This window comes from Anas platyrhynchos, chromosome 4 (genome assembly GCF_047663525.1).
Source record: "Anas platyrhynchos isolate ZD024472 breed Pekin duck chromosome 4, IASCAAS_PekinDuck_T2T, whole genome shotgun sequence".
Classification (NCBI taxonomy): Eukaryota; Metazoa; Chordata; class Aves; order Anseriformes; family Anatidae; genus Anas; species Anas platyrhynchos.
This window is the reverse complement of record NC_092590.1, coordinates 9,213,392-9,237,684: the sequence shown is the minus strand read 5'-3', so window position 1 is coordinate 9,237,684 and position 24,293 is coordinate 9,213,392. Positions and strand designations below refer to the sequence as shown.

The 24,293-nt window shown below is 47.3% G+C and overlaps 1 protein-coding gene across 2 annotated transcripts in view; it reads left to right on the top strand.

The window, feature by feature from the left end:
- Positions 1-24,293, top strand: part of TET2 (tet methylcytosine dioxygenase 2) — a 70,047-nt gene that overhangs the window by 29,454 nt on the left and 16,300 nt on the right. For both annotated transcript variants that reach the window (XM_038177923.2, XM_027456819.3), the window contains exons 2-3: positions 17,308-20,683; positions 22,349-22,439. In XM_038177923.2, the coding sequence (XP_038033851.2) occupies positions 17,353-20,683; positions 22,349-22,439 (3,422 nt within the window). In that variant the 5' untranslated portion in view covers positions 17,308-17,352. The remainder of the gene's footprint in view (positions 1-17,307; positions 20,684-22,348; positions 22,440-24,293) is intronic.

Below are 24,293 nucleotides of genomic sequence, written 5' to 3'. Positions count from 1 at the left end.
CTCTGCTTCTTATCAGCCTGCGAGCTGGCCTGTGCATCGCTCACTATCCCCCTGCTACAGCTTGTGAAACAGGCACAGAAATTAACTGAGGGTCTGCATCGCGATTAGCCTTCGCTGGGTGTCCAGAACAGCAGTCGCATGTGGTTTATTTGCAAGTTTATCAGATCAGAACAGAAATCTCCTAGGGCTCTGGCTCCAGCTGCTTCTGTTTCTGACACCTGTTGACAGTTAGGGATAAAATTTCCTGCACGAGCAGAGGCAGGCAGAAACTCCAACTGTGCAGACCGTAAAGGGGAAAAAAAAAAAGGCCTTGGGCATTCACATATATATGTATACGCACATGCAAGATTCCTCTGTTAGTGGCAAAAATCACGTCACACCACGGTGTTGCTGTTACAAATGAGGCTCAACAATTTAGTTCTTGTCCTCTGTTTGGTCTGTCCATTAATCACGCAGGCAAATGCCCGCTGCCTGCTTTCTGCAGAGAAATGAAATGGGTTTTGTTGTGTTTTTTTTTACCGTGTCACTTCCTAACTCCAAATTGTCCTGGCAGAGAAGACAACAAAGAAAGCGTGTACTGCTGAGCAACTGGCAACATGTAAAGGACAGAGTGATGAATCCCGTTTTCTGCTTATCATCAGCGTATGGCTGAGCAGAGCACAAGGCCAGGTACCTTGGCTTTACAGCTCGTTATGTTCCTGGGTTTTGGAACAGCTCTGGGTTCAGCAACTTGCTGGGTGTGTGCTTTGCCAGGCACGGCAAGCCAGCCTGCCTCGTTTCTTGCTAGGATCTGGAATTAAAATGTAGATTCAAAGCAGATGGGGATGTTTCTGCAGCAGCTGAATAGAAATACAGAGAAATTGAGAAAACTCCCCTCCCCCTGCACAACAAAGTCAGCTATCATCTAACTCTGACAAAGGCCGATTCTTCTGCAGAGCACATCAAATCAGCTATCTCCTGAGCATCTGAGGGCAGGTACCACCGGGGTCTTTTGGGAGCCCCTGGGCGAGCAGCAGAGCTGCTTGCAAGGCTGAGGAGCAAAGCCTGGGCTCAGGAACTCCTCGAATGCTTGTCTCAGTGCAAGTAGAGAAGGAAAAAAAAAAAATAAAAAAAAAAAAGCAAGAGCAATGAAACAGAAGATGACTTCCTAGATGGCTGACACCTCGTCGGCGTTCAGCCTAACCTGTCCTTCAGAGCAGCAGCAGAGCAAAGCTGTCCTCCTGGATTAGAGGCTCGTAGGAGCAGACAGCTGGTCTCCCCCTGGGTCCCTCTCCCGCGCTGACCTTGCGGAGGGAATCCCTCCCTCTTTTATCCTCAGATAAACTCCCGTCAGCCCCGGGTCGGGAGTAACTGTGCCATCGCACAGTCACATTGCTTCTGCAGCTGTCACGCATCGCTGCGAATCGCCTTTGTTTTCAGCAGGGAGTTTCGAGTCATTACCTGCCTAAAACAGGATTTATTCAGTGCATTAGTGACTCGGAGGGATTTCTTAACCCAGGCACGAGAAGATTTCCTGCATTTGCATTTTTCTTTTCTTCTCCATTAAAGATGATAAAAAAGAAGCCCGTTCTTTCTCTGAAAATGCACGTTTCGGTCTGAATGCTGATCTCTGCCACTGCAGCCCGGGTGGGTGCATTTCCCTTCTCCCAATTTCGGGTCCCTCCACACTGCCCATCTCTTTCCCTTACAGTTTTCCAGTGTAACTGAGCTCAGCTGTGATGCTGTCTACTTTCTCCTTCCCCTAGGCAAAACATCTCCCCCAAGCAGTTTCTGCCTGTTCCCTTCCTCCCTTCTTAACTCACCTTTTAGGAAAGCACACCGCCCTCCCCCTGTGGTACTGGCCTTATCTCCTCGGCGCACAGCAAGAACAAGAATTTCTGCCTCTTGAACAAACACCCATGAGCTCAAGGAGAGGAAAGGTCAACTGCGAAGAAGACTCTGCATTTCTGCAACTCCTCTGCTCCTCATCTCGGAAGATGCCCGCTTGCTGTCTGCACTACACCCTGCTTGCAGAGTTTAGCCTTGGAAAGCTATCATCTTGCTGCACCACTTGTATGTGTAGCCTACTCCTAGGTGAAGATACCGCTCTTCATTAGGACTGCTTCTTTTTCTACGTTTCTAAAATGCCACTGAAAACTAAACCGTAATCCCTTTCCCTCGCCCCCTAAAGACAGTCAGGAAGAATCTTAACTCTGGTTTAAAATTTGGAAGAATAAAAGAAAAATGAATATATAACCTCTTCTGTAGGACAGGCAGTGGAACTGAGGGATTTGCCTAGATTTTCTTCCTTCCTCAGCAACTCTCAGTGTTGAAATGAAAACAATAAAAACAATTCAACTGTGAGGACTGTGGAACCGAGGAAAGGAAGATTTAAGGAAGATTTCTGCCTTTCCATTACTGATTCGGTTTCCAGCTGAAAAGCATTTTGCAATTCTGCTTGTAAGACAGACGCTGACTGTGGTCCAGAGTTGTACAGGATATGAAAATACACACTTCTATGGATCTGGGGGGTCTTCTAGGAATAGGTCTCTTCTGCAAGACAATAAACGAGTAATTACCTCTATAAGCAGTAAAGCAGCCACACAGGTCAGTGGGCGGATTTTGGGATACGCATTAGGAGTAGCGTGTACAGGGCATGGACCTACAATGCAGCTTCTCCGTGCATTTTCAAAGCACTGAAGGCTTTCAGTGAAGAAACGTGCAGTTTCTGATTTGTTCTATACAGTGACTTCATTTTAACTGAGCTCCGTGCCATAACTACGGGACAACAAGTGAGAGAATTGGTCCATCTTCCCAGTCCATTTGACAGCGTAACTTCATTAAATCTGCTTCCTAACTACAACAATGAAAGAGAAAGTGGATGATCTTTGCTCTTTGGATGTGTCGAGTACTTAGTATTATCCATCATTTTTTCTTCATTCAGATATTATAAGTCTATTTTTCCCTTTGAAAAGATGAGGAGTACAGAAAAAAAGACTTTTGAAATTAGTTTCTAAAAAACAAACTAACAAAAAAAAGCTTACAGAAGAGTTTCCCTTCGAGCAAAGAACACAAAGAATGCAAATAAACATTGTCAAGCAAAGAAAGGAAAGAAAGGCTCAGTATTACAAAAGAAGAGCACTGTGGGAGTTATTGGGGCATGACCAATATACAAAATACCACCGAGTTACTTTCCTGTTATTGAAAGTAGCACCTCTGAGGTACTCGAGTCCGTGATGGCTCTGTGCAGATGCCACCTCTGGTCTAGCTGCGCTTTCCTGTCCATTGCAACAGATGCTAAATTGTATGCTCTGCTTTTCCACGCATAGTATGGACAAATGACAGCGTCAATAAAGTAACAGATTACTTTGTACTTCTTTAGGTAGCTGAATGCAATGTGAAAACTGCCTAAAGCTAAATCTAAAGTGATGACAAAGCAACAAGTGAAGTCCAAAGGGTTAACAAGAGCTGTTACCACTGCCCCTCTCTTCAGTCCGTCTATTGAAAACCCACTAAATCTCAAGGCAGAGTTCATTTAAAACTGAAGTACGGCTATTTCTCTTACAGCTATTTCTTCTCTTATAGCTATTTCTCTTCTAAGTTGTAAGAGAAACTATAAGCTTCTATACTAGGAATTGTCTGCGTGCCCTGGGCACGCAATGCAAACCTCCTCTGAAATGATAATGTGGGCATTGCTTGCTGTGACTGATCTAGCCCTGTACGTTATCAATGTGTATCTGCACGTTTGACAGAGGTGACGGCGAGCAATTTATATGCCCACCAAACGTGCATTTCCCAAGCCTTGTACACTGCTACGTACTGGTTATAGTAATTCTCTGAATCTGTACCCGTGACTGTGACCTACATCAGCAAAACGACTGGCTAGGGCTGATGCCCTCCCTGTTTCAGCTGGAATGTAAAAGGCAGGCTAAGTGGTGTCATGTGCAACCCACAGCATCGCTCAGAAACCCAGGGCTCGCTGCAGGGAGCAGGAGGGCTCTCCAGAGACAGCCAGCCTCAAAGAAGTGGCTTCATCAATCCTGCAGCTGGTATCTCGGGTCAGATGAGCACGTCTCCTGGTACCAGGCTAGATCTGAGGAGAGGATTTCAGTGCGAGTCAGCAGGATCAGGGAAACGCGGAGTTGCTCGGCGCTGGAAGATAGGGAGGGTCACGTGGGAAAGTTCCTATAAAGATTGATTTGAATCAAAGTATTTCAATTACTTGGAAATGAGTGCAGTAGTTGCAAAGCAAGAGCTCAAACTTTCAATTAAGAAGGGAGGCTTTTCTCATCAGCCATATCTGCAGGAATTAGCTGGATTCTCCTGCCTTCCTTGGGCCTTTGAATCACTATTAAAATTCTAAGCGTTAGACAAACACGGAGCACAGAAGATAACACGCTACAATCATTTCAGCCAGAATTTCATTACGGTCGTCCTCTGACTCCTCCGCGCACAATGTTATTCTGTAGGCATCCTTTTGGTGCTTTGCAAAGGGGAAGCTTTTTGTAACCTGCAGGAGTGGCAGCCTTTAGTCCTGCCGTCAGCCCCAGGTAGGCTCTGAGTTTGGAGCTCACTTTTAGCTCCCAAGGGGGGAGCCCCAGCACCAAACACCCAGCAAAGGCCCCTTTGAAGTCCGGGTCCGTTGGCATCCCTTAATAATTTCATCCCCCAAAACTAACACCAGTGTTCGTAGCCACCTAATGACAAGTCTCGAGCAGTAATTTCTAGTTGCTGTGCTGCCTTCCTTTGGCTTCGGCTTCCTGCAGCTCTGGAGAGCACATTCCCCCCGTCCCCATCCGCTTCCTCCTGTTAACCTTGTCATGGAAAATCTCTCTCAAGACCTCTCTCTTTCTTCCTTGCTGCTATCTGGAGTGCAGCAAACTTTCCTCCAACACAAACACAATCTGAGACAACAAACAGACCGAGAGTTATTGCTGCTGACCACATATTTTAATCTTTTGTAGCAATTTCCTTTGCAATCCTGATCAGGCTTCTCAGCATTCATTAGATGCAAGCTCTCCGCTACGGGGCTCTTGTAAAGGGACCGCAAATCCTCCAGCTTTGCATTTCCCTCCCACCAGCTCAAGCAATAGCGATGTGTACCAGCAGCTAGTTACTTGCCTGATGCCGGGTTGCTCAAATCAGATTTTAAAACCCAACATCAAAGAGGAGGCTCTTATTCCACCATGCAGATGTTATTCTTTTGCAGGGCTGCGCAGCGTGTTGTAAAGCAACACTGCTTTTAGCAGGAGCTCAGCATCTCTTCTTGAACTCGCTGGCAGCAGCAGCACTGCTCGAGTTAAAGTGTTTTGGGTTTCTGGCTTAGCTTTAACATCTTTTTGCTGGTTTCTCAGTATCTTGTTTTACAATGGCCTCCTTCAGGCAATGGAGTCCGGAGCAAAATTTAATCTTCAGAGAGCATAACAAAAGAAATCAGCCTTAGTTACCCAAAGATCATTAAGTAGTAGCAGCTGTGTTTGAGACATTGAATATTTTCAATGAAGCCAGCAAAGCTGAGGCACAGGCTAAGATTTTATGCTGCCGGGGTATGTTGTGGTGTACGAGGGAAGGGAGGCAAAAGAGCCAACAAATATCTCACATTGCAGTAGGCAGCATCCTGATCGTACAAGTCACCTGCCATACTACCCCCAATCTCATTTTTAGTTCTAATCTGAGGTGCAACTAACTTGGCAGAACACTTGCTTAATCATCGATACCTATCGTAAACTTTTAAACTCATGTTGGTTTGCGGAGTTGAAGCACGCTTCTGATTTATTACCCATCAATTACATGCGAGCTCTTGCGAGCTTGATGAGGCTGTTGGAGGGGTTGTTTGCTGGGGAGTGTAATGAGCAGACAAACCATCATTTATCATCGTCCCCCACCCTTCCCACAGCAGAGGGACGAGCTCGTTTTCTCATAATCAACCCAGCTGCCCCCCCGGTTGTTAAAGCAAACACTACATGTCCTACATGCGTGACAGCGGCGTGCACACTAGCTCCGACAACTGCATCAGACTCTTAGTATCCTGACTGCTGTCTCCTTCCCCCACCCCACTTTCTGATTTTTAGAGGAAAGGCGGCTGCTTGTTCCCCCAAAGGCTGTGTAGGAGCATTACCACCGAACACGCATGGCGTTGTGTTGCCTTCTGAACAAAACCAGCCGAGTACAGCCGAGCTGAATGCACGGCTCTGCCCTCCTGGCTTTGCACCCAGCCCTGTCCTCTCCCCTACAGGTTTTGGGGAGGGGGTGGAGGAAGGAGCCAAGGTTTCTGTTGCCAGCTGCAATCACACTTCACGTGCAAGGGCGCAGGCGAACCCACAGGAGCCTGACCAGGGCACTGCAAGGCGTTCGTCCCTTCACCTGCACTGCTGACAGCCCAAGAGCACCGTGCTTATTAGACATCTGGCTGAAGGACCAGGCTGGCAAACACTTGACGTGACCTCCCCAGGTGTGAGCTTGTGGGGTCAGGTCCTCCTCACAGAGGTGTGTATTTAAATCCTGACCCTTTGGAGGTGAGCTCACCTGCTGCCCCTCCAAGGAGGAGCGAGGAGAGGCTGTTAAAATGCTCCTGTCATTGTCACCGGCTGTCGTAAAGATGTACCTAAGCTGAACCAAGTCCCAGCTGTGCTGAATGAGTTTCATTCAGTTCAACACCCCAGCTCTGTGTGTACTCCCCTAAGTGAAGTCGAGCAGTGAGCTCTGCACACTGCTGCTCCATGCCCCAAAAGCAGGACTACGCCATGGGCCGACAGGCCCCGCTTGGCCCAGCGCTGCCTCATGGCTGGCGACAGGACGCAGGCTGTGCAGGAACGGAGACAACGCTCCCTTTAACTTCCCCGTCCCTCTACGTTGCTTCATATCCCCAAATATCAAAGGTCTCTCATTAGAGCTTCAAACTCTCTCAAGCCCGCTCGGGCTACCGGGTACCTCGGGAGACCGTGAGCTGATTTGAGCCGGCAGTCAGTGGTGGCGAGGTGCCAGAGCGAGGAACAGCCGACTGCTTTCAAAGCTTTGAACGTATTTGAAAAGGAGCGACAGAGAGAGCAGTGCTGAAGTTCCCTTCAGGACTGTTCAAATGCCGCTCTTCCAAGTCTCAGCTGCGGGTGTTTAAAAGTCTTAACGAGACTTAAAACACAATCTGCCGGTTTTTTCCCCCCCTGCTCTTCAACTTGGCGGCAGTGAGTTCTCTGTCTCTTCATGTTGCGTCTTGCCATAAAGAGGAAAATTTAAACGGGAGAAAGAATGTGCTTTGAATTATTGGAAATTAAAGGAAAGTAGGAACGGCGGCTCATTCTGGGATCCCAACCCTTCCTCGGCACAGTGATCCTAAATTTTTATCCAGTCCTGTCATGTGGTAGACAGGAGAAGCCCTCACGTTAGGACTGTATTTTTAAATGGGAATCCTGCTCGTGAAATCTCAACTTGTTCCTGGTTTCCAGTTTCTGGAACACTGAAGGGAGATGCCTCAGAAAGGCAAACACTACAAGCTCCCCGCAATGAGCTTTCTTCTCTAGGAGCTAACTAAATGCTCCTTGTCACAAAAATACGCAAAGTTACCCCAATGCTGTCCATGTATTCTTGAATGTTAAACAGCTGTATGTGTAATACAAGTTATTTGGAAGCAAGGATGTAACAGGATAAGAAGGAGCTCTAAAATTGCCTTGGTTTTGTGGAAGAACAAACTTCAGCCTGTAGTTTGATTCCCAGATCAGGATTAATCATGTTCTTATAAAGAAAAAACCTAAACTTTACAGTAAAATAATAAAAAAGATAAAATTAGAAGGGTGGGGAAGTGGGGGTGGAATTGCTGTAGCCAGGAAAGTAACTAGAGAAAATCCGATTTCCAAGTCAACCTTAAGATGCTAGGCTGCATCTCCTTGATAAATACCGGCGTGATGTGAAGTGGGTGTCTCTTGACTTTCAATTTGTTTGGGCCCCGGGCCGTTTTATCTAAGATTGGTCGATGCCCAAGTTCTTTTCAAACTAGTATGTCGAGTATCCAAAAAGAAAATTGAGCCCCACATCCTCATCCCCACCCTGGAAGCCAAGGGGACGGCAGCAGGACCCGCACCACGCGTTTTGCTCGCTCGGGGCCGTGGCGAGGCAGCGCCAACTCCCACGTTCCTCTCCCAGAGCTGTGCTGCTATCGAGGTTAGATCTTCCACGGCTCTTGGGTCGTCAGCTGGCTCTGGTCATCAAAAAACACCTTGTCTTTCATCTCCCGTACATCTGGGGAGGCAATTGTAGCTATTTTCTCAGATGTAGATTTCAGCCCGATAACCCACGCCATTGTTGCGTGTAGATTGCAATAACCCACATTAAAACTGCTCCTGAAGACCACACACAAACGCAGAAAGAAGCTGAATGGCAACTGTAGCTCCAGGGAGCATCTTCTAATAGACCTCTAAAAATGCATTAGATTCTTATCTTCCGTGGTGCCTCAGCAACAGTGGAAGTCAGCAGAGATGTCTGTGCCAGTAGTTTGCAGCCTTAAACACACTGAAGGCAGAGGCTTCAAGGGAAGTCTTTAAGGGAACAGCCTCCACTGTAAAGCACTGCTCAGAGTGGTGAGTTGGTTCTGTTGATTTCAATGCGATTTACACCGTCCCTCTCAAACTGAGGGAATAAAACTGAGACTTTCAGTACTGGGGGAGAGCCGAGTTAATTCACACAGGATTTAGAGCGGTTTACAGGCACGTATCAGAGCTGCTTATGTATCAGACGTCCTAACCCAGGGAAAATCCAGCAAAAGGTGGTGTGTGCGTGAGCTCTCTGAGGAGCAGACCCTCACATTTGCGTTGTGACCTCGGTGCACCTGGTCCGGGAACAAATGGTGTGGACAGAGATCCACCCGGCAAGGAGATCAGATGTCACAGGCTGGCTTGGTTACTCTGTCTGGGAGGGGAGCATTTGTAAGTCTTCAGTTATACAGTGGAAAAAAACGTGGCACGGAAGAAAACATGGCTCTGCAAGTCAGTGGTAGACAGGATGAGGTGATCTAGGTTTGTTTTGAATGGTAGAAACTTGCTAATAAGTGAGGTTAATGAAGCACTGCGTGTAACTGTGGGTTATCGTGCAACCTTCATCCACAGAGACCTTTGAAAACAGGCTGGGTCATCTCCTCAGGCCCCTCACAAACCTGTTTTCCCCATTTCTTTACCAGCTATTGGTTTGTAAGAAAGAAAAAAAGTTGCAAGCGGGCATGAAAACCCTTTGTGAATCAAATCATGCAATGGTTAAAAGAGCACAAACTCTTTCCAAACCCTTGTTTTGGCTCAGCTCCTCCATCTTCGCCATCTGGATGTAAAATCCCCCGGAGGAGGCAGGCAGCATCTCGCAGCGGGCACCTCGTGGCTCGCCGCCCCTGGGGGATCCCCGGCACTGCCTGGCGCGGGAGCCGCCTCTTGTTTCTCGACGGGCAGGAATCGCAGCTGAAAATCAGGTTTTACTACAGCGTCCCAGCCTAGGTGTGGCGGAGGCATGGAAAAAAAACAGAGGAGGAGTGTGCAGAGGGGTTTAATACCATAAGTGAGGCCAGCAGAGGGGACGAAAGCCATGCTTTGTCAGCTGGGGGCATCAGTCGGAGAGATCCTCGCAGTAATCGGCACTTGGGACGGTTGTTGTGTTCTCCCCAGCCCCTGCCTCCTCTTGGTTTGGCCTTCACCTTCAATTTTTGGAGAAGAAATGTTAAGGTAACTGTACCTCATCCAAAATTCTGGTTTCGGCAGAACTGGCAGACCCAACAGGATTTCCTATTTGAAGTTCAAAGGATAATCGAAAACAGAGCTGTGGAAACAGGCTTTCTGAGGACGCCGCTGCCTACAACACTTCGTTCTCTTCTGCTGCTTTTCTTCCATCCAGATGCCGAACAGGACCATTTTTCTAATGTTACTGACCCAACACGATGAAACGCTGAAATCTTTTGGCAAGTCTGCCAGTGGCTCCTCCTTTGGGCCCTTACTTCTTTATACTAAGAAGAGAGGCAAGAGAATCTCACCCGTTGCCTCTCGCTCCCAAGGAGGATGCACTCTTTAATCACGAATTGCTCAACCCTGCCGGCAGCTGTGATGAAATCATCCCGGGTAACCGACCTTCGGCTGGTGTCAGGAAGTGATCAACCCGAGAAATCCGTGCTATATCCAGGTCTGAAGCCAGATGGACAAAGATCACAGAAACTGGAGGATAATGATGACACTGACCTCTTGGTAACCTTCCCTAAATGGCAGGTTGATAACATCGAGTGTGTCTTGAAGAACGGTTCAGCCACCAACGCTTGCTTATTCTGGCAAGCTCTCGTGCTCCCAAAGAGGCACGCAGCACTACAGAGCTCCGCCAGAACATCAACAGCTCGCTATTGCTTTCAGAGAGCTGATTTTAATCAGCCACCAGTCCCATTATTGCCATTTGACACATGGGGTAGCTGAAGGACCCAAGAAGAAATCACCCCTTGAATTCCACTGTTTTTCAAGGAATAAACTGGTCTGAGTATTGATTTTGTGGTTATGCACCAGATAACGCTGCCTGCTCCACCTTGCCAGCCTTTACTCGACACACCTAAACCCAACGGAGCTGGCTGAAATGCAGAAAAACAGCGGCTTAGTTTTGCTTTTCTCCTCCAACAATTTTCCTGATGTTGAATCCACAATTGTTGGTGAACTGCCACGGTGATGCCCTGCTTGGCTCGCAATTTGAAACAATTTTGCTGGTACAGACTTCACAGGCAGGCACACAAGAGAAGAAATATTTCTGGCTTTGCCCAGGCATAGAAACATCTCTCTCAGAGCATGCTTATTGGAGCACCCCCAGCTTTTGGGGCTCCAGCTCCCACCCCCACGCTTTCCCTACTACGATTACCAACTGCAGTGGCTCCTGCAAACAGCAAAGGCAAAAAGGTGTTTTAGGTCAGCTGCCCTGTCTTTGAGAAAGATGTAAAACAGTCAAAGTGGTGCTCAAGAAACTGAGCAATACTGGTCTTAGAGTACGTTGGCATGCCAACACCCAAGGTTACACCAAACAGGGTGGGGGGGAAGCATTACAGCTATGTGCCTGTCGGTACAAACCACCTGGATCCAACAAACTTCAACTCTTGGCCACAGAAACGAGCTTATGACCAGCCAGAACAAGAGTAGGTGCTAACCTTGTCTTGAACCTTCTGGTTATTGCAGCAGGAAGGTCTTTGATCACTTAAATCCAGCCTGTTTCTGCAGATGGAGCTTTCCAGAAGCATTTCCAGTCTGGTGCTGCTGGGGCAGCATGACGAGTGACTGGAAGAGTTGGCTTCTTCTCTTACAAGTGCTGCACGGCACTGTTAGGTGCAAAGCCTGGGTCACAGAAGTGTAGGTGAGAAAAAATAGGAACTGCAGAGCTTGTGAGGTGACATTATAATTCCTATTTACTCGCATTTCGTATTCCTGAATTCATTCCCTTCGCATAATTGTTTTTTTCCACCCATCCTGTAGAAGCATTTAATTGTCACTCTCCTTGATTTTATGCAACTGCCAGGTAGTGCAGCTCTTCGTGCCTGTGGAGGCTTTCTGCAGGACCCGCTCCTGTTGATGGTTATACAGTGCAGCAAGGGGAAACCACCGGGCAGACCAGTTCAGCTTTACTCTCCTGCTCTCTGCTTTAAGGTCAAAAATCAACTGATCCAAGTGCTTTTGCGATTAGATCATTGCATCACTGAAATGCAAGCAGTGCTGTCAATAAATTGAAGGGGGGCGAGCACTAGTTGGTTTAAAAATGCATGAATTATGAGGCTTCTAGCTTGGATAAGGTTTAATGAATTATTAATCCTCATATTTCACAAATCCCATGCCCTTCATTCCCTTATGTCTGCTTATATCTATATTCACTAGTCACCATTTTCCCTGTAAATTAAGGATAAATGAGGTAACAAATTTTAACCATCCCACATTTTCTCTCCTATTTGACACAGATTATTCATAGATCTAAATACCAGAGAAGACAATTACATTCATGTAATATGACCTCCTGCAGAATACAGTCACAGAGCCTCATCCAGTAGTTTCTGCATTAACCCCATAACTGCTATTTAAAGCCAGAGTAAGAAAACAGGATATTTCTTCATTTTACCAAAAAAATGTCGTCTTAACTTAAGGACTTCAAGTGACAGAGAACGCACTGCATCTTTATGCAGTTTTTTTTTCTTTTTCTTTTTTTTTTTTCCATTTCTAATGCACTGAATAAATATACTATCCAAATGAAGAGACAGCTGAATGCAGTGCAGAAGGACCCCATTGTAAGCCACAGAGCCCTGCTAACAACAGAGTGTCCTTGTCTTTCTGGGGCCCTCCTGCAATCTGCAATGCAGTTGCACTGCATTCTCCTCAGCCGCCGCACTTGCAGTGGGGCAGCAGTGATGCTGGTGGGGAAGAGAGCAAATCCTTAGGGTATGTTGTGGGGTTTGGAGCCTCAATTCACCTTGAGCATCAAAGCAATCCTGATTTTGTAGGATAGCTCTGCTTCAAACATCAGAGCAGCTGCCACAGGAACCTCTAGAGAAGGAATCACATGAGGCACTCTGCACTCCTCGCTGCTGTACCCTTCCACTTCCACTACAGGGAACTCCTTTCAGGCCAGTGTGGGATTTGGGGTTGGATAGCACTGAATCTATTACAACCTACCAGCAATCCTGGCCTGGGAAGAAGCTGTCCTCAAAGGACAAACCACCCAGCGTGTGGGCAGGCATGTTCTGGCCTTGCCTCTCCCGCTGGTCTCCATGGGGAAGCTTGCTTTGTTCCTCAGCGGGTGAGCAGGGAGCACCTTCAGTGCGAAACACATGTGAAATGCTTAAACTATGCAACGGTTTCCATGTGTGCAACATTTTATCCCAACAATAATGAAAACGTTTCACTAATAAGCAGCTTTGATGCATTACTTCACCCGCTAGTGCTCCGAGTTCACATCTTTTCTCTATAGTGACTTTCTTTCTCCCAGTGACTAAAGGAGAAAGCTTCTTGCCTACAGGTGTTAACCCAGGGCACAGCTGAAACAGAATTTATTAAAATAGACCAGAGAAAAATGACACGCCACGATAACCACACAGCTGTAAACCCTGGTGTTGAGCATCGTAACTGCTTACACATCTCCTTCCAGAATTAAAAAGAGAACACTGACTCTGAGCTAACCAGAAACAGTATCACGTGCACTCTGTGAGTAAGGCCAGAAGATTTCAGTTTTTAGTGCTGAAGTTCTTACCGCGAATTGCCTGTGCCCTGATGAATTGCACTTGGTCTGTTACGGAGAGATTCGGTGCTGCTCAGCGGGTGTCAGGACAGAGCTCTGCGTTACAGCCTGCTCCTCAGGGACACCTCAGAGTTAAAACTTGAGACTTGCAATATTTGTCTGCAAGTGGAGCTTTCTGATAATGCCCTGCACGAGCGTCCTTACTTAGGAAGGACAGCAGTTCAGGCTTTAGACCTCTTTGCTGATGGCATGAGCTTCTGAGGAGAAAAAAGGTGCAGCTCTGCAGGGCAGCAAAGCCTCTGAGGAGGTGTACTTCCAACCCAGCTGACCCGAGAAGGGGGAGCCACCCGTCTGACATCCCACCTTTCAGTCCTTTCGGGGCCACAAGTACTCTAACACAGCATTCCCCTACCTACTTGTTCTGTGGGGCTTCTTGCCCAGCTTTGAAAAGATCGTGCTCCCCTGCAGCAGGTGTTTGCCCAGTCCTTCATCTGAGCCGCTTTGCGCTCACAAAGTCCCGAGGTATGGATGCTGTACAGAATGAGGAATGAATCTCTAGAACTGGCTTAAATTAAAGAAAGATTTTCCATGGGGAAAGCAAACAAACAGACAACAAACCATAGCTAAAAGTACTTTTGTTGCCATAGGACTGCCTGTCACACACATAACAGTGCCCTCCACAGCCTTTCCATTTTCCTGTATTGTTAGAGGTGGCAGAAATATGCCCAACTCGCCCATAAACCTAAAAAATCTCCAAGTCTCTTTCAGTGCTTGGTTTCCAATTTGTGCCCCACATGTGGGGAGAAAGAGATGTACGTACATGGCTCGTATTTGCGAAAGTCAAACAGCGGTGGACTGAATTATAACCTGCATGCATATTGGTGGAATGAGATGCTGATCCATTTGCACAGTAATGTGCTATATTTAAGTCACGCATCGTGGCATCTTCAAAGAGGCCAGTCATAATTATGATGGATTAGACTGCAGAGTCAGTCCTAGATGCAGTAATTGTTTCACAGATGCTGCTGATGTGACTTGAATTTCTAATGAATTATAGCTGAGGAAGAATATGTAGAGCTACTAAATGGCCTGAATAAAATACAGTTATGGGAAAGAGAAAAATGCCTAACCGCTAACTTAGGGAAAGGCAGACCTCCTTTGAGGGACAGACGTATCACCCCACCACAACAACGAAGTGCAAAGACTTTGTACAAATGCAGAGACTTTGTAAGGCCCAGCCAGGTCTCTGAGTAGCAGCGTCAAGAATATCTTCACAGTGCCCTAGTTAAAACCAGTAATAAAGGCATGGCTGCCACTTGCCTTTTGCCAGTTCTAAATTGCAAATAAGCACTGTGATTGCTTGAGCTACATCTGTGCTAAGATGCAACTCAAGAGGAGTGCAAATAACAGAGCGTAGACAGAGACCGAATGTAACGTAAAGTCACCACAACCCCAGCTGCATTTTAAAGAACGTAGATCTGGCGCTTTGAATCAATGAATTAATTTCGTATTTTGAAGAACTGAGTGACTGTCCTTTGCAATGCCTAAGACCAATGCCTTCTACACCGGAGTTGATCAGAACTCAGGGGAATCGGTTGACTCACACCGTGAGGTGTTTGAGAATCCTGTGAATAGCAATCCTCGCCACGCAGTGAAAATAACCTTGTGGTTTTTAAGGGCAGTGTGAACCTAAGACTCTCTTCTGAAGCCCAGATGCATTCCTTCAAGGGGTACGCTAACGTTAGGCAAGTCAGACTTCTAAACAAAAGAGGTGGTTTTACCTATTTGTAACAAGCCAGGAAGCAAGATCATCTGGGAACTCTTAGGTGGAATTAAGCTGTAACCCATCTGGTACATCAGAACACGACAAACAAGACAGACGTTGAGGGCTGAAGGAAGTTTCTCATGGCTCAACCACACCGACTAATTTTTATTGTTTGTTTTTGAAGAAATAAATATTTTAGAAGCAGTCTGACAGCGCAGTGTTAATTACTACGGTTCCTTTTATTTCATTTTTGACTTGTGAAATAGAGCAGCCTACACACTCATGTCTGAGCTGTGGTTCAGCTGCAGTTTCTAGGAATGAAAGGTGTGAAGGCAAAGAATGGTTTTCAAATTAGGCTGACATCTTATTTTTTGAGACACTCTGGGAGCGTAACTCTGCCGCCCAGCCGAGAATGACACATCAGAGGAATCCTTCTCACGCTGCTTTCTCTCTAGCGTGGAATACAGTCTCTCTGGGAAAGCTGCAAAGGCTCATCTCTCGGGGTGCTTTAAAGCTAGCTTGGGAAATATACTGAAATATATGTAGAAGGGAAGAAGCTTGCCTTACCTTGTCAAGAACATAGAGAAGATGGACAAACGTTCTTTTCCGTTGCCATATTCTTAGCTTTCACTTCAAAAGCTCTTTTTTTAAGTCCTGATATTTGCAGAGAGAACTTCTCTGTTTCCGTCACACAAAAGATAAATTCAGTACAGAAAGTAAAGAACTCCAGGAGGTCAAAAGTAAATCTAAGACCTAGTTTGGGATAAGGATGAAGTGAATCCAAGTTGTCATGTAGGTGCTTGCCAGTCAAAATTTATGTTTGAACTGTCCTGATACCAAAATTAGAGGTGTAAGCGGATGTGCTTCTGCTGGAAGTAATGAATCTTGGGCATTAATACTACCTTAAAAAGCATTTTAGGATCATATTGCTTAGTTGAGTAAGGGAATACTGCACTGAAAACTGTATCAGTTAGATGTTTCTTAGTATATATATATATTTTTTTAATAAGATTAATGTAGGATATGTACATAAGCAGAGCACCTGTGATGACAGAAGTTTTCCAGCGTAGCAGTTACTCCTGTGTAGTGGCAATGGCAGCCACGTGCGGTGCTGGTGCTGACTCTGCAGTCCGGCCAGGCACAGCCTGGAAAGGGAGAAGCCTTCGAATTCGCATTCACACAAACTAAAAATAAAGCCTGCAGGGCAAAGACGTGCATGAGTCCAAATTTTCTGTGTGATCTCACATCTGGAAGACCCTCTGCCAGTCTGTCTTCTGTCATTCACAACTGTTTGAGAACCATCAAGCCAACAAAGAATAAATTACAAGCAGAGTCAAACAATGGCTTTATGTTAACCGGGATTGTGAATTTTCTGTGAATTGTGAATTTTCTATGAATTATCTCCATTAACCGGGATCTTGGGAAGATCCACGTGAACAGAATTAGGTTGTCGCTATATGGGATTTGTTCACTGCACATTGTCAGTACTGTTAGCTAAAGGAAAAACTACTTTTATAAATAAAATATAAAGGTCAAAGAAGAAAGTAGGACTTCATCTCCAAACAAAGAAGGAGCTTTGAAGCTCAGTTCAAAACCCTAATGCAGAGTTTAAGCCACGCCTGATGTCTATAGTCTAAATTTAAAAGAATATCAATACCTGAAAAAATATCATTTCCATCAAACCTTTCTGAAACCTCTTAATTTGTTTCTATCAACATTATCAAGATGTTGATGAAGTGTAAGAATTCCTACGGATGGCAATCAGGCGAGGCTTTGTCTCATGTGTGGATTGTGCCACTTGCGTGGGCTTTTGGAATGCCAGTTTTAAAAGACCTTGTCAGACAGCTGAAGACTGAAAAAAGGAGGTTTTCCCCTCTAATTGGCAAGCTTGGTGGCAATAATCCTTCAAGTCACACAAAAGGGGTTTGGCACACTTAATCAAATAACAGGATTAGCACCGAGTCTGGGAACCAGGCTTTCTGCATGACTTTCTGCCTTACTAAGGAGAAAAAGCGGCGACAGGGGAGCCTATGCAGATCATTCAAAAGCAGAGGGTGTTTTTTCCACCATTATGAGAGCTCTTTTTGGCAAAACAGCTGTTTGTGTGTTCGGTGGGGGTGAGCAACGGGTCTGTATTTTCACACTCTTTTCATCCTGAAGAACAAACCTGCAGTAAGGGGGACGCACGGAGCTGCCAAACCCAACGAGGCCGTGAGCCTCCCCTCAGGTGCGCCCGTGAGCCGCTGCCGCGTGTAGAGACGGGTCGGGACGGCGGGTGCAGGAACCAGCAATCTGCTGTCTGTTGAGGGAAACGAGACCTGACTTAGCTCTCTCTCCTTGCTTCTCTCTCGCAGATACGTTCGGAGGGTAGCCTTGTGGATGGCCCCGGAGCAGGCCAGATGGAACAGGACAGAACCAAGCATGTTGACGGCAATAGATTGAGTCCATTCCTAAGACCGCAACCTTCTCCCGTGTGCCAGGCAGAGCCTTCGGCAGTGAAGCTACAGAATGGAAGTCCGGCGACAGAGAGGCCCGAAGTCGAGCTAAATGGAGACCACAAGCGGCTACTCATCAAAAGCAACTACGGAGCGCCCCACGCGAAGGGAAGCCCAAACCACCGCGTTAGCCCCGACCTTGTACAAGAAATGAAAGTATGCTCCAAATATATGCAAAACGGTGGGATTAAACGCACTTTTAGTGAGCCCTCTCTGTATGGACTTCATCAGAGCAAGAAGGCGAAACAAGACAAAGAGGTGAACGGAGAAAAAGCTGAGCCAGATGATAACTATGAAAAACCAAGCGTCTCCAATTGTTACGGCGAGAAGAAAGCCGAGAGCTTTACAGGACAAGGAAATGAAGCCTCAGAGTTGATACCGTCTACAAGATACAGCAGTGGTGGTTCTGAAAACCCTCATGACCTCCTGATCCAGAATGAGCAGGAGCGGGAAAACCTTCATTGCCACAACAGGGACATTGTCTTACTACTTAAGAACAAGGCGGTGCCAATGCCTAATGGTGCTACAGTTTCTGCCTCTTCCATGGAAAGCATGCATGGTGAACTCCTGGAGAAAACACTGTCTCAATATTATCCAGAACATGTTTCCATAGCAATGCAGAAGAACACATCTCATATCAATGCCATTACCAGTCAGGCTACTAATGAGTTGTCCTACGAGACAACGCATTCATCCCATACCTCAGGGCAGATCACTTCCCCACAGACCTCAAACTCTGAGCTGCCTCAAGTGCCAGCTGTAGTGGTTACTGAGGTCTACGATGCAGAAGACTCCAGTAAACCACCTGTATTGCCAGGTAGCTGTTCGCTTCAGAAACCAGAACTACAGCTACAGCAACAGATCCCGGGCTATGATACACACCAGTTATCTGTAGGAAACAGTACTGTGCATGGAAGTGTAGGGCAGGTTCCCAACCAAGACCTCTCTCTAAGTTCCAGCAGTAACCTGCAAGCTCAGAACGCCGCGCTGGAAAGGTTTTCTGAGCGAGCAGAACATAATGGTGCTTTCTTTAAACAGAACTCAATGTTTCACAAAGATTCCTCCACTCCTCCTGCTCCAGAGATGAACAGCGCGCTGCCCGGCGTGGCGCGAGAAGGACGCCGCTCCTACGGCAACAGCGGCGAGGAAACTCCTCCTGGAGAGATCGCGGGCGAAGGGCAGAGGCAGGGACTGGTGCTAGAGAGTCCCAGCCTCGGCCAGCAGCAACTTCACCCTCCGCAAAGGCTTCCGCAGCAGGTGCCAACGCCGCAGCAAGATGTCAGCGAGAGCAATCCCCGAGCTGCTGTGGCCACCTTGCCTCAGCAGCACCCAGAAGAAATGCCGCCGCCGCCGCCGCCGGAGCCTCCCCTCCCAAGCCTGCGGGCGTGCGGAAGCGACGGTGAGTTGCCACGCTGCCAGCATCTCCCAGGACAGAGGGAAGCTGAGATTCCTCCCGACAAAGAGAAGGACCAAGCAAAAGAGCCCGTGCCACAGCCTCAGCGTTACTCGAAGCCGGCCTGGATCGAGTTGGTCTCCACGCAGTTCCGCCAGGGAGAGCCTCCCCACAAGCCCAGCGAAGCGCTGCTCCGGTCAATTCTTCAGTTCCAGGCAAACGCACCCGAAACAGCCTACAGCAAGCAGTATGCTGGAAGCCCTGATGCATTGAAGGGGCCGTCGGGACAGCCCCAGAGCCAGAAGATAATGCAACAGGAACAAATTCCCCCGCTCTACAAAAGCGAGGCCTCCCAGCTGCAGCCGCCTCCCGCAGCTGACCCCCAGCTGCTGTTCCCAAAACACTCGCCGCAGCCCCAGCTCGCCAAGGTGGATCCCCCCCTCCAGCCCCAAGCTCAGCAGCTCCATTTCCAGCCGAGAGCTGAACAGCCAGCCGAGCAGCCCCTCGGGGCCCCGCTGAAACAGCAGCACTTGAATCCCCCGCCAGGGGAAAGCGAGCAGTTCTTGCATTCCCACATCTTGCAACAGATGCTCCAAAAGCAGGCGCAGCAGACCCAGCTGCCGTGCGCTCCGCAGCTAACCCCCAGCCAGCAACAGGCCCTGCAAAGGAGAAGTAAAGAGCCGCCCCAAGCCATCTCCCATTCCCAAAGCGCCCTGGAGCAGCAGCTGGACAGGGCATCCTTCAGCCAGCTCAAGGCAGATGAGTGTTTTCAGGCTGGGAACAAGTACCTGAAGCCGGCCGCCTTCCCGCTGCACGGCGCTCAGCTGGGGCTAGAGCAGGCACAGGGCGTGAACAGCAAGGCTCCCCTCTACGGGCAGAAACCCAACGCCAGCCTGCAGCATCCCTGCCCGAACAACGTGCACTTGATCTCCGAGAAGAAGGAAAACGCCGCGCATGGCGAGCGCTTCGGGGCCAAGAAGATGCAGGACTTGCAGCACGCGCAGTATTTTCCCAACAGCCTGCCCCCCAAGCAAGAGGTGAACCACTGCTTTCAAGAACCAGAGCAGCAGACGCAACAAGCTTCGGTGATCCAGCTGCCGCTCCAGCAGCCGCAAGGCTACGGGGGCAGCCTGAACCCAGAGCTCCCCAGCCACCAAGCCCCGCAGCTGCCCCCGCGGTACTTACCGCACAGCCAGCAGGCTCCCCCGCACGCCCCGGAGCAGAGAGGCTGCCATCTGCAGACCCAAACCCAGAAGGATTTTCAGAAGCACGCTGCCCTAAGGTGGCATCTCCTACAAAAACAGGAGCAGCAGGTGTACCAGCAAGCCAAACCCGAGCTCGGCCCCAGCGCAGCACGCAAGCCGATCAAAATTGAGGCTGGCACAAAGGCGAACGTCTGCATGCGCCCGTCTGCTGGGCAGCTAGAAAGCAAAATGTGGAAAAAAACAATTAAACAAGAGAATCAGCACTTCGGCTGCGAGAACATGCAACAAAAGAGCATCATCGAGACAATGGAACAGCAGCTAAAACAGATACAGGTCAAATCACTGTTTGATCACAAGACTTTTACTGTCAAATCGCCTAAACATGTGAAGGTTGAAACAGCAGGCCCTATCACCATCCTATCGAGGAACACCTGTGCTGCAGAATTTGACACTCAGACCCCAATCTCGGAACACCAAGCAAACCCGTCTGCTGAGAAAACCCCGACCAAAAGAACAGCTGGAACTGTTCTCAATAATTTTTTAGACTCACCTTCCAAGTTACTGGATACTCCTGTAAAAAACTTATTGGACACACCTGCCAAAACCCAGTATGACTTCCCATCGTGCAGCTGTGTCGGTAAGTGCTGGGAGGTGTACTGCAAGCATGCCAGTTCGCAGCAGGGAAACGAGCCTCCGAGCTCAGATTGCAGGGGTTACTCGGCTGTTTTTGCTGGAGGTTGGGCTTTTTGTTTGTCAGAAGAGCAATTAGTAAAGGCTTACAGCAATTTTTCTACACTTAGGCCTGCTCCGCTTAGCCAACCCTACACGTGGGCCCTTGCTCAGTATTTCCTGAAGTTATCCACTTGCTTTTACAGTCAGAAAGCCTGCGGACGGTAACACATTCCCTCTCTCCCATTCTCCTTAAGCAGCAGACATGTAATAACAACACGCTGATAAAAAGTAGGTCACAACTTTATAATCAAGTGTCAAGGCTAGACACAGTGTTTGTAAAACATGTCTTGGGTCCTACACTTGTGATCCTTACTCCAGTTTTTGCTTTGGCAGTGAGATTGTTGAAGTTTGCCTCAGTAAAACCTAAGCAAAGAAGGAATGCTAGATTATTCCTCGCTTGTTGCAAGAGTTTATCACCCTGTTGACTCATTTGTCTACTGCAAGGCTAAGCAGCTTCTTAGAGAAGCCACACAAGCAGCAAGGGGGACCCTTGGTATTTCTTCACAGCACACCCAGTCCCCAGAAGCAGAATTGAGCAGAGGGAAGAAAAGCAAGGCCCTGTACCCCAAGCTTTCATACCCTGGCACCACACGTGGCCAGGCATTTTCAGACTCCGCCACGGGATAAATTATTCAGACTGAAGCAAAAGGTGCAAGTGCTTCAGCACCAACCAGGAGAAAAGGAAAACCTTTGTTCGAAGTTTCACTTACTGGCCCTAATGGCCTGGGATTTCACACCAACTAAAAAGGGAAAGTTGAAGCAGCGCTCCTCCAGAACTGCAAAATGGACCTTTTTGTCTTTTCAGATGCCTGGGGCTGTGTCTCAGAGATGCTCCATGGGAGCAAAAAGAGAAAGTAATGGATTTTCACAGCTCCCAGCAAGGAAACTAGAAGCCAGTTCCTTGATGTTCCTTCTTCTTTTATAAGAAATAACCTATAACATGTCGAGTTTGTTTTTTAACCCTACAATTGGTTTGGTTTGGTTTAAGACCATTCTCCAATGCAGTTGGCAAAACCTTTTTCAGGCAACGATTTCGTTGATTTATTTATTTATTTTGTAGCCAGTACTGCAGCTGCCAACTCAGCAAGAAGAGTGGCAGAAATTCTCTGTGCAACCTTAACAGGCACTTTCTCGAGCTGTAGGTTCCTATATAACACGCCTGCTGCAAAACAAGTGCTGTACAGCTCACTAATGTCAATATTTACCATTGGTATCCCATTCCTCCTCCTTTCCAGATACTGGGAGAGGAGGAAGTGGGAGAAAGAGAAACAATCATTCCGTGATAACGGGAAAATGCCTTTTGGATTTCAGTGTAAAGCCCGAGATGTAAAACAACCGTTTGTGCTAGCAAAAAGCACACAGCCCATATCGTGGCTATTTGCAGAATTAGCCACGTGCTTTGCGTGTTTTGTACAAATTTCATGGGCGTACTTTAAGACATAAGTGTTTGCAAACTGACCTGAGACCCAACAGCAGTACTGTAACCAGCTAGATGTAAGTTTTGCGATGTGACTTCTTTACGTTAAAGAATTAAGCTTCGAAGTACTAACTTTTGTTTTGTTTTAAACAGAGCAAATTATCGAGAAAGATGAAGGTCCGTTCTATACCCATCTAGGAGCCGGTCCTAACGTGGCAGCTATTAGAGAAATCATGGAAGAAAGGTAATTAGTGCAAAGGCACGGGGCAGATTAACGTTTATCCTTTTGTGGACGTCAGAATTTTTCCAGCTTTTGCACATAAAGAAATAAACAATTGCAAATCAAGTAATTACTTGTAGGCTTAGCTCCCCCCGTGTTGCCAACATGACGCGCTGTGCTATTCACCAGAGAGTCACAATATTTGACAGGGCTAATGGGCGGCTGGCTGGCACGGGCTGCGTGCTTTGAGACCGACGCCAGCAAACCCGAGCAGGAACAAGAATCCACCAGGCTGCCAAGCAAGGCAAGGCGGCTGGCAATGGCTCTCAGAGCAGGCACCGACCTGGTGTTCCCTCTGCAGACGAGGACGCCAAGGTGGGAGGAGGACGGAGGGCAGAATACCAGACTCCAAAATTATCTCTCTCCTCCCTGCCCGCCAATTATTGAGTGTATAGTACAACCCGACAGGACTAAGCCTAACTCAGTCACTTCCAGAGGTGTGGAACAAGGTTATAGATAGGATTTCAGCCCAGGAATCAGGAAGTATGTTTGCGACAAAACATCCGTCTCCCTCGGAGTACTGCACAAGACCAGCCTCATCTCAGCTGTGGGTATTCCTGCAGTGCGTTGCATCCCATAATGTATCTGCTACCCAAAGTCAAACCCAACAAGGGATTCCGAATGGTACAGCATGGGTATGTCACCTACGCTATCTAGAAAAATGAAAAAGTGCAACATCCACCAGCATTTCTAAGATATAAATTTAAAATTCTTCACACCAAAGTGACTCTGGCACTGTGCATTCTGCATTACTTGTAGGTTTCGGAAAGCACAGACAGTAAAGGCCAGGTTTTTAGTGCTATCTGGGAATTCAGTTCCCTTCTGAAAAAACAAGCAAACAAAAGCTCCCCAGTAAGTCGGAGACAGATGGGAATTTGATTTGTTAATACCTTAAAACTCTGAACACCAAAAGCAAATAGGTGTTTGTGCAGCGCTTGTCTTGAGCCAAGGAGAACGGTTTCTCAGCAGGGTCTGCTAGCTTGTGCTCATCACTGCACAGCCATGCACCATTAATGGCATATTAAATCCTAGGATTATCTCCAAGTGATTAGTCCTAAGGTCCTTTCTCCTAGCACCTCCTTCCCTGTAGCTCCTGGGCAGGGCTTGCCCCACTACTTGTTTTCAGCTTTGTGAGCAGCTCAAAGGCATGTAAGCTGCAATCAGCTGCTTCTTGGGAAGGGGGAGTGAACGCTGACCCTCCTGAGAAGCTTCTTACCATGTACCTCCAAGGCTCTAATTGACTGTTTAATTCTTTAATATTCACTACTAGTACATAAAACAGGAAAGTCATTCACGGCATCACGTCAATTATTAGAGATGAAACTTTTTTCCATTTCTGGACTTAGGAATGTGATTTTCCATCCTTAATACCGACCTTGTCTTTTCTTCCTTTTCCCGTCCCATTAATTTCATTTCATGCTGGCAGAAGGAAATCCTGAGAGATTACAGATAACATACGTATAGGCAGCCAGGTTCAGCAGAATCTAACAGAAACTGCTTGAACAATGGCAAGCTTACAACTGTTCATATTGCATGAACTGTGTGATCCCAGGACAGACCTCCAGAGCTCCTTCTTGTTAGCTAATTTTGTATCCCTAAGAGAAAAAAAAAACACCCTAAAGAAATTCTCGAGCACGTGTGTACAGTTGGTGACATTAATCACAACCTAAGCACTTTTAAACTATCTTCCCATGACCATGAAATTGACTTTTACGGTATTAGCACTGCCAAACAAACCAGGATTTGAATTGACACTGATAGTTGATATTTTAGCTACACCAGTTTCTTACAGAATCCATGGTGGATACATATTTTTTA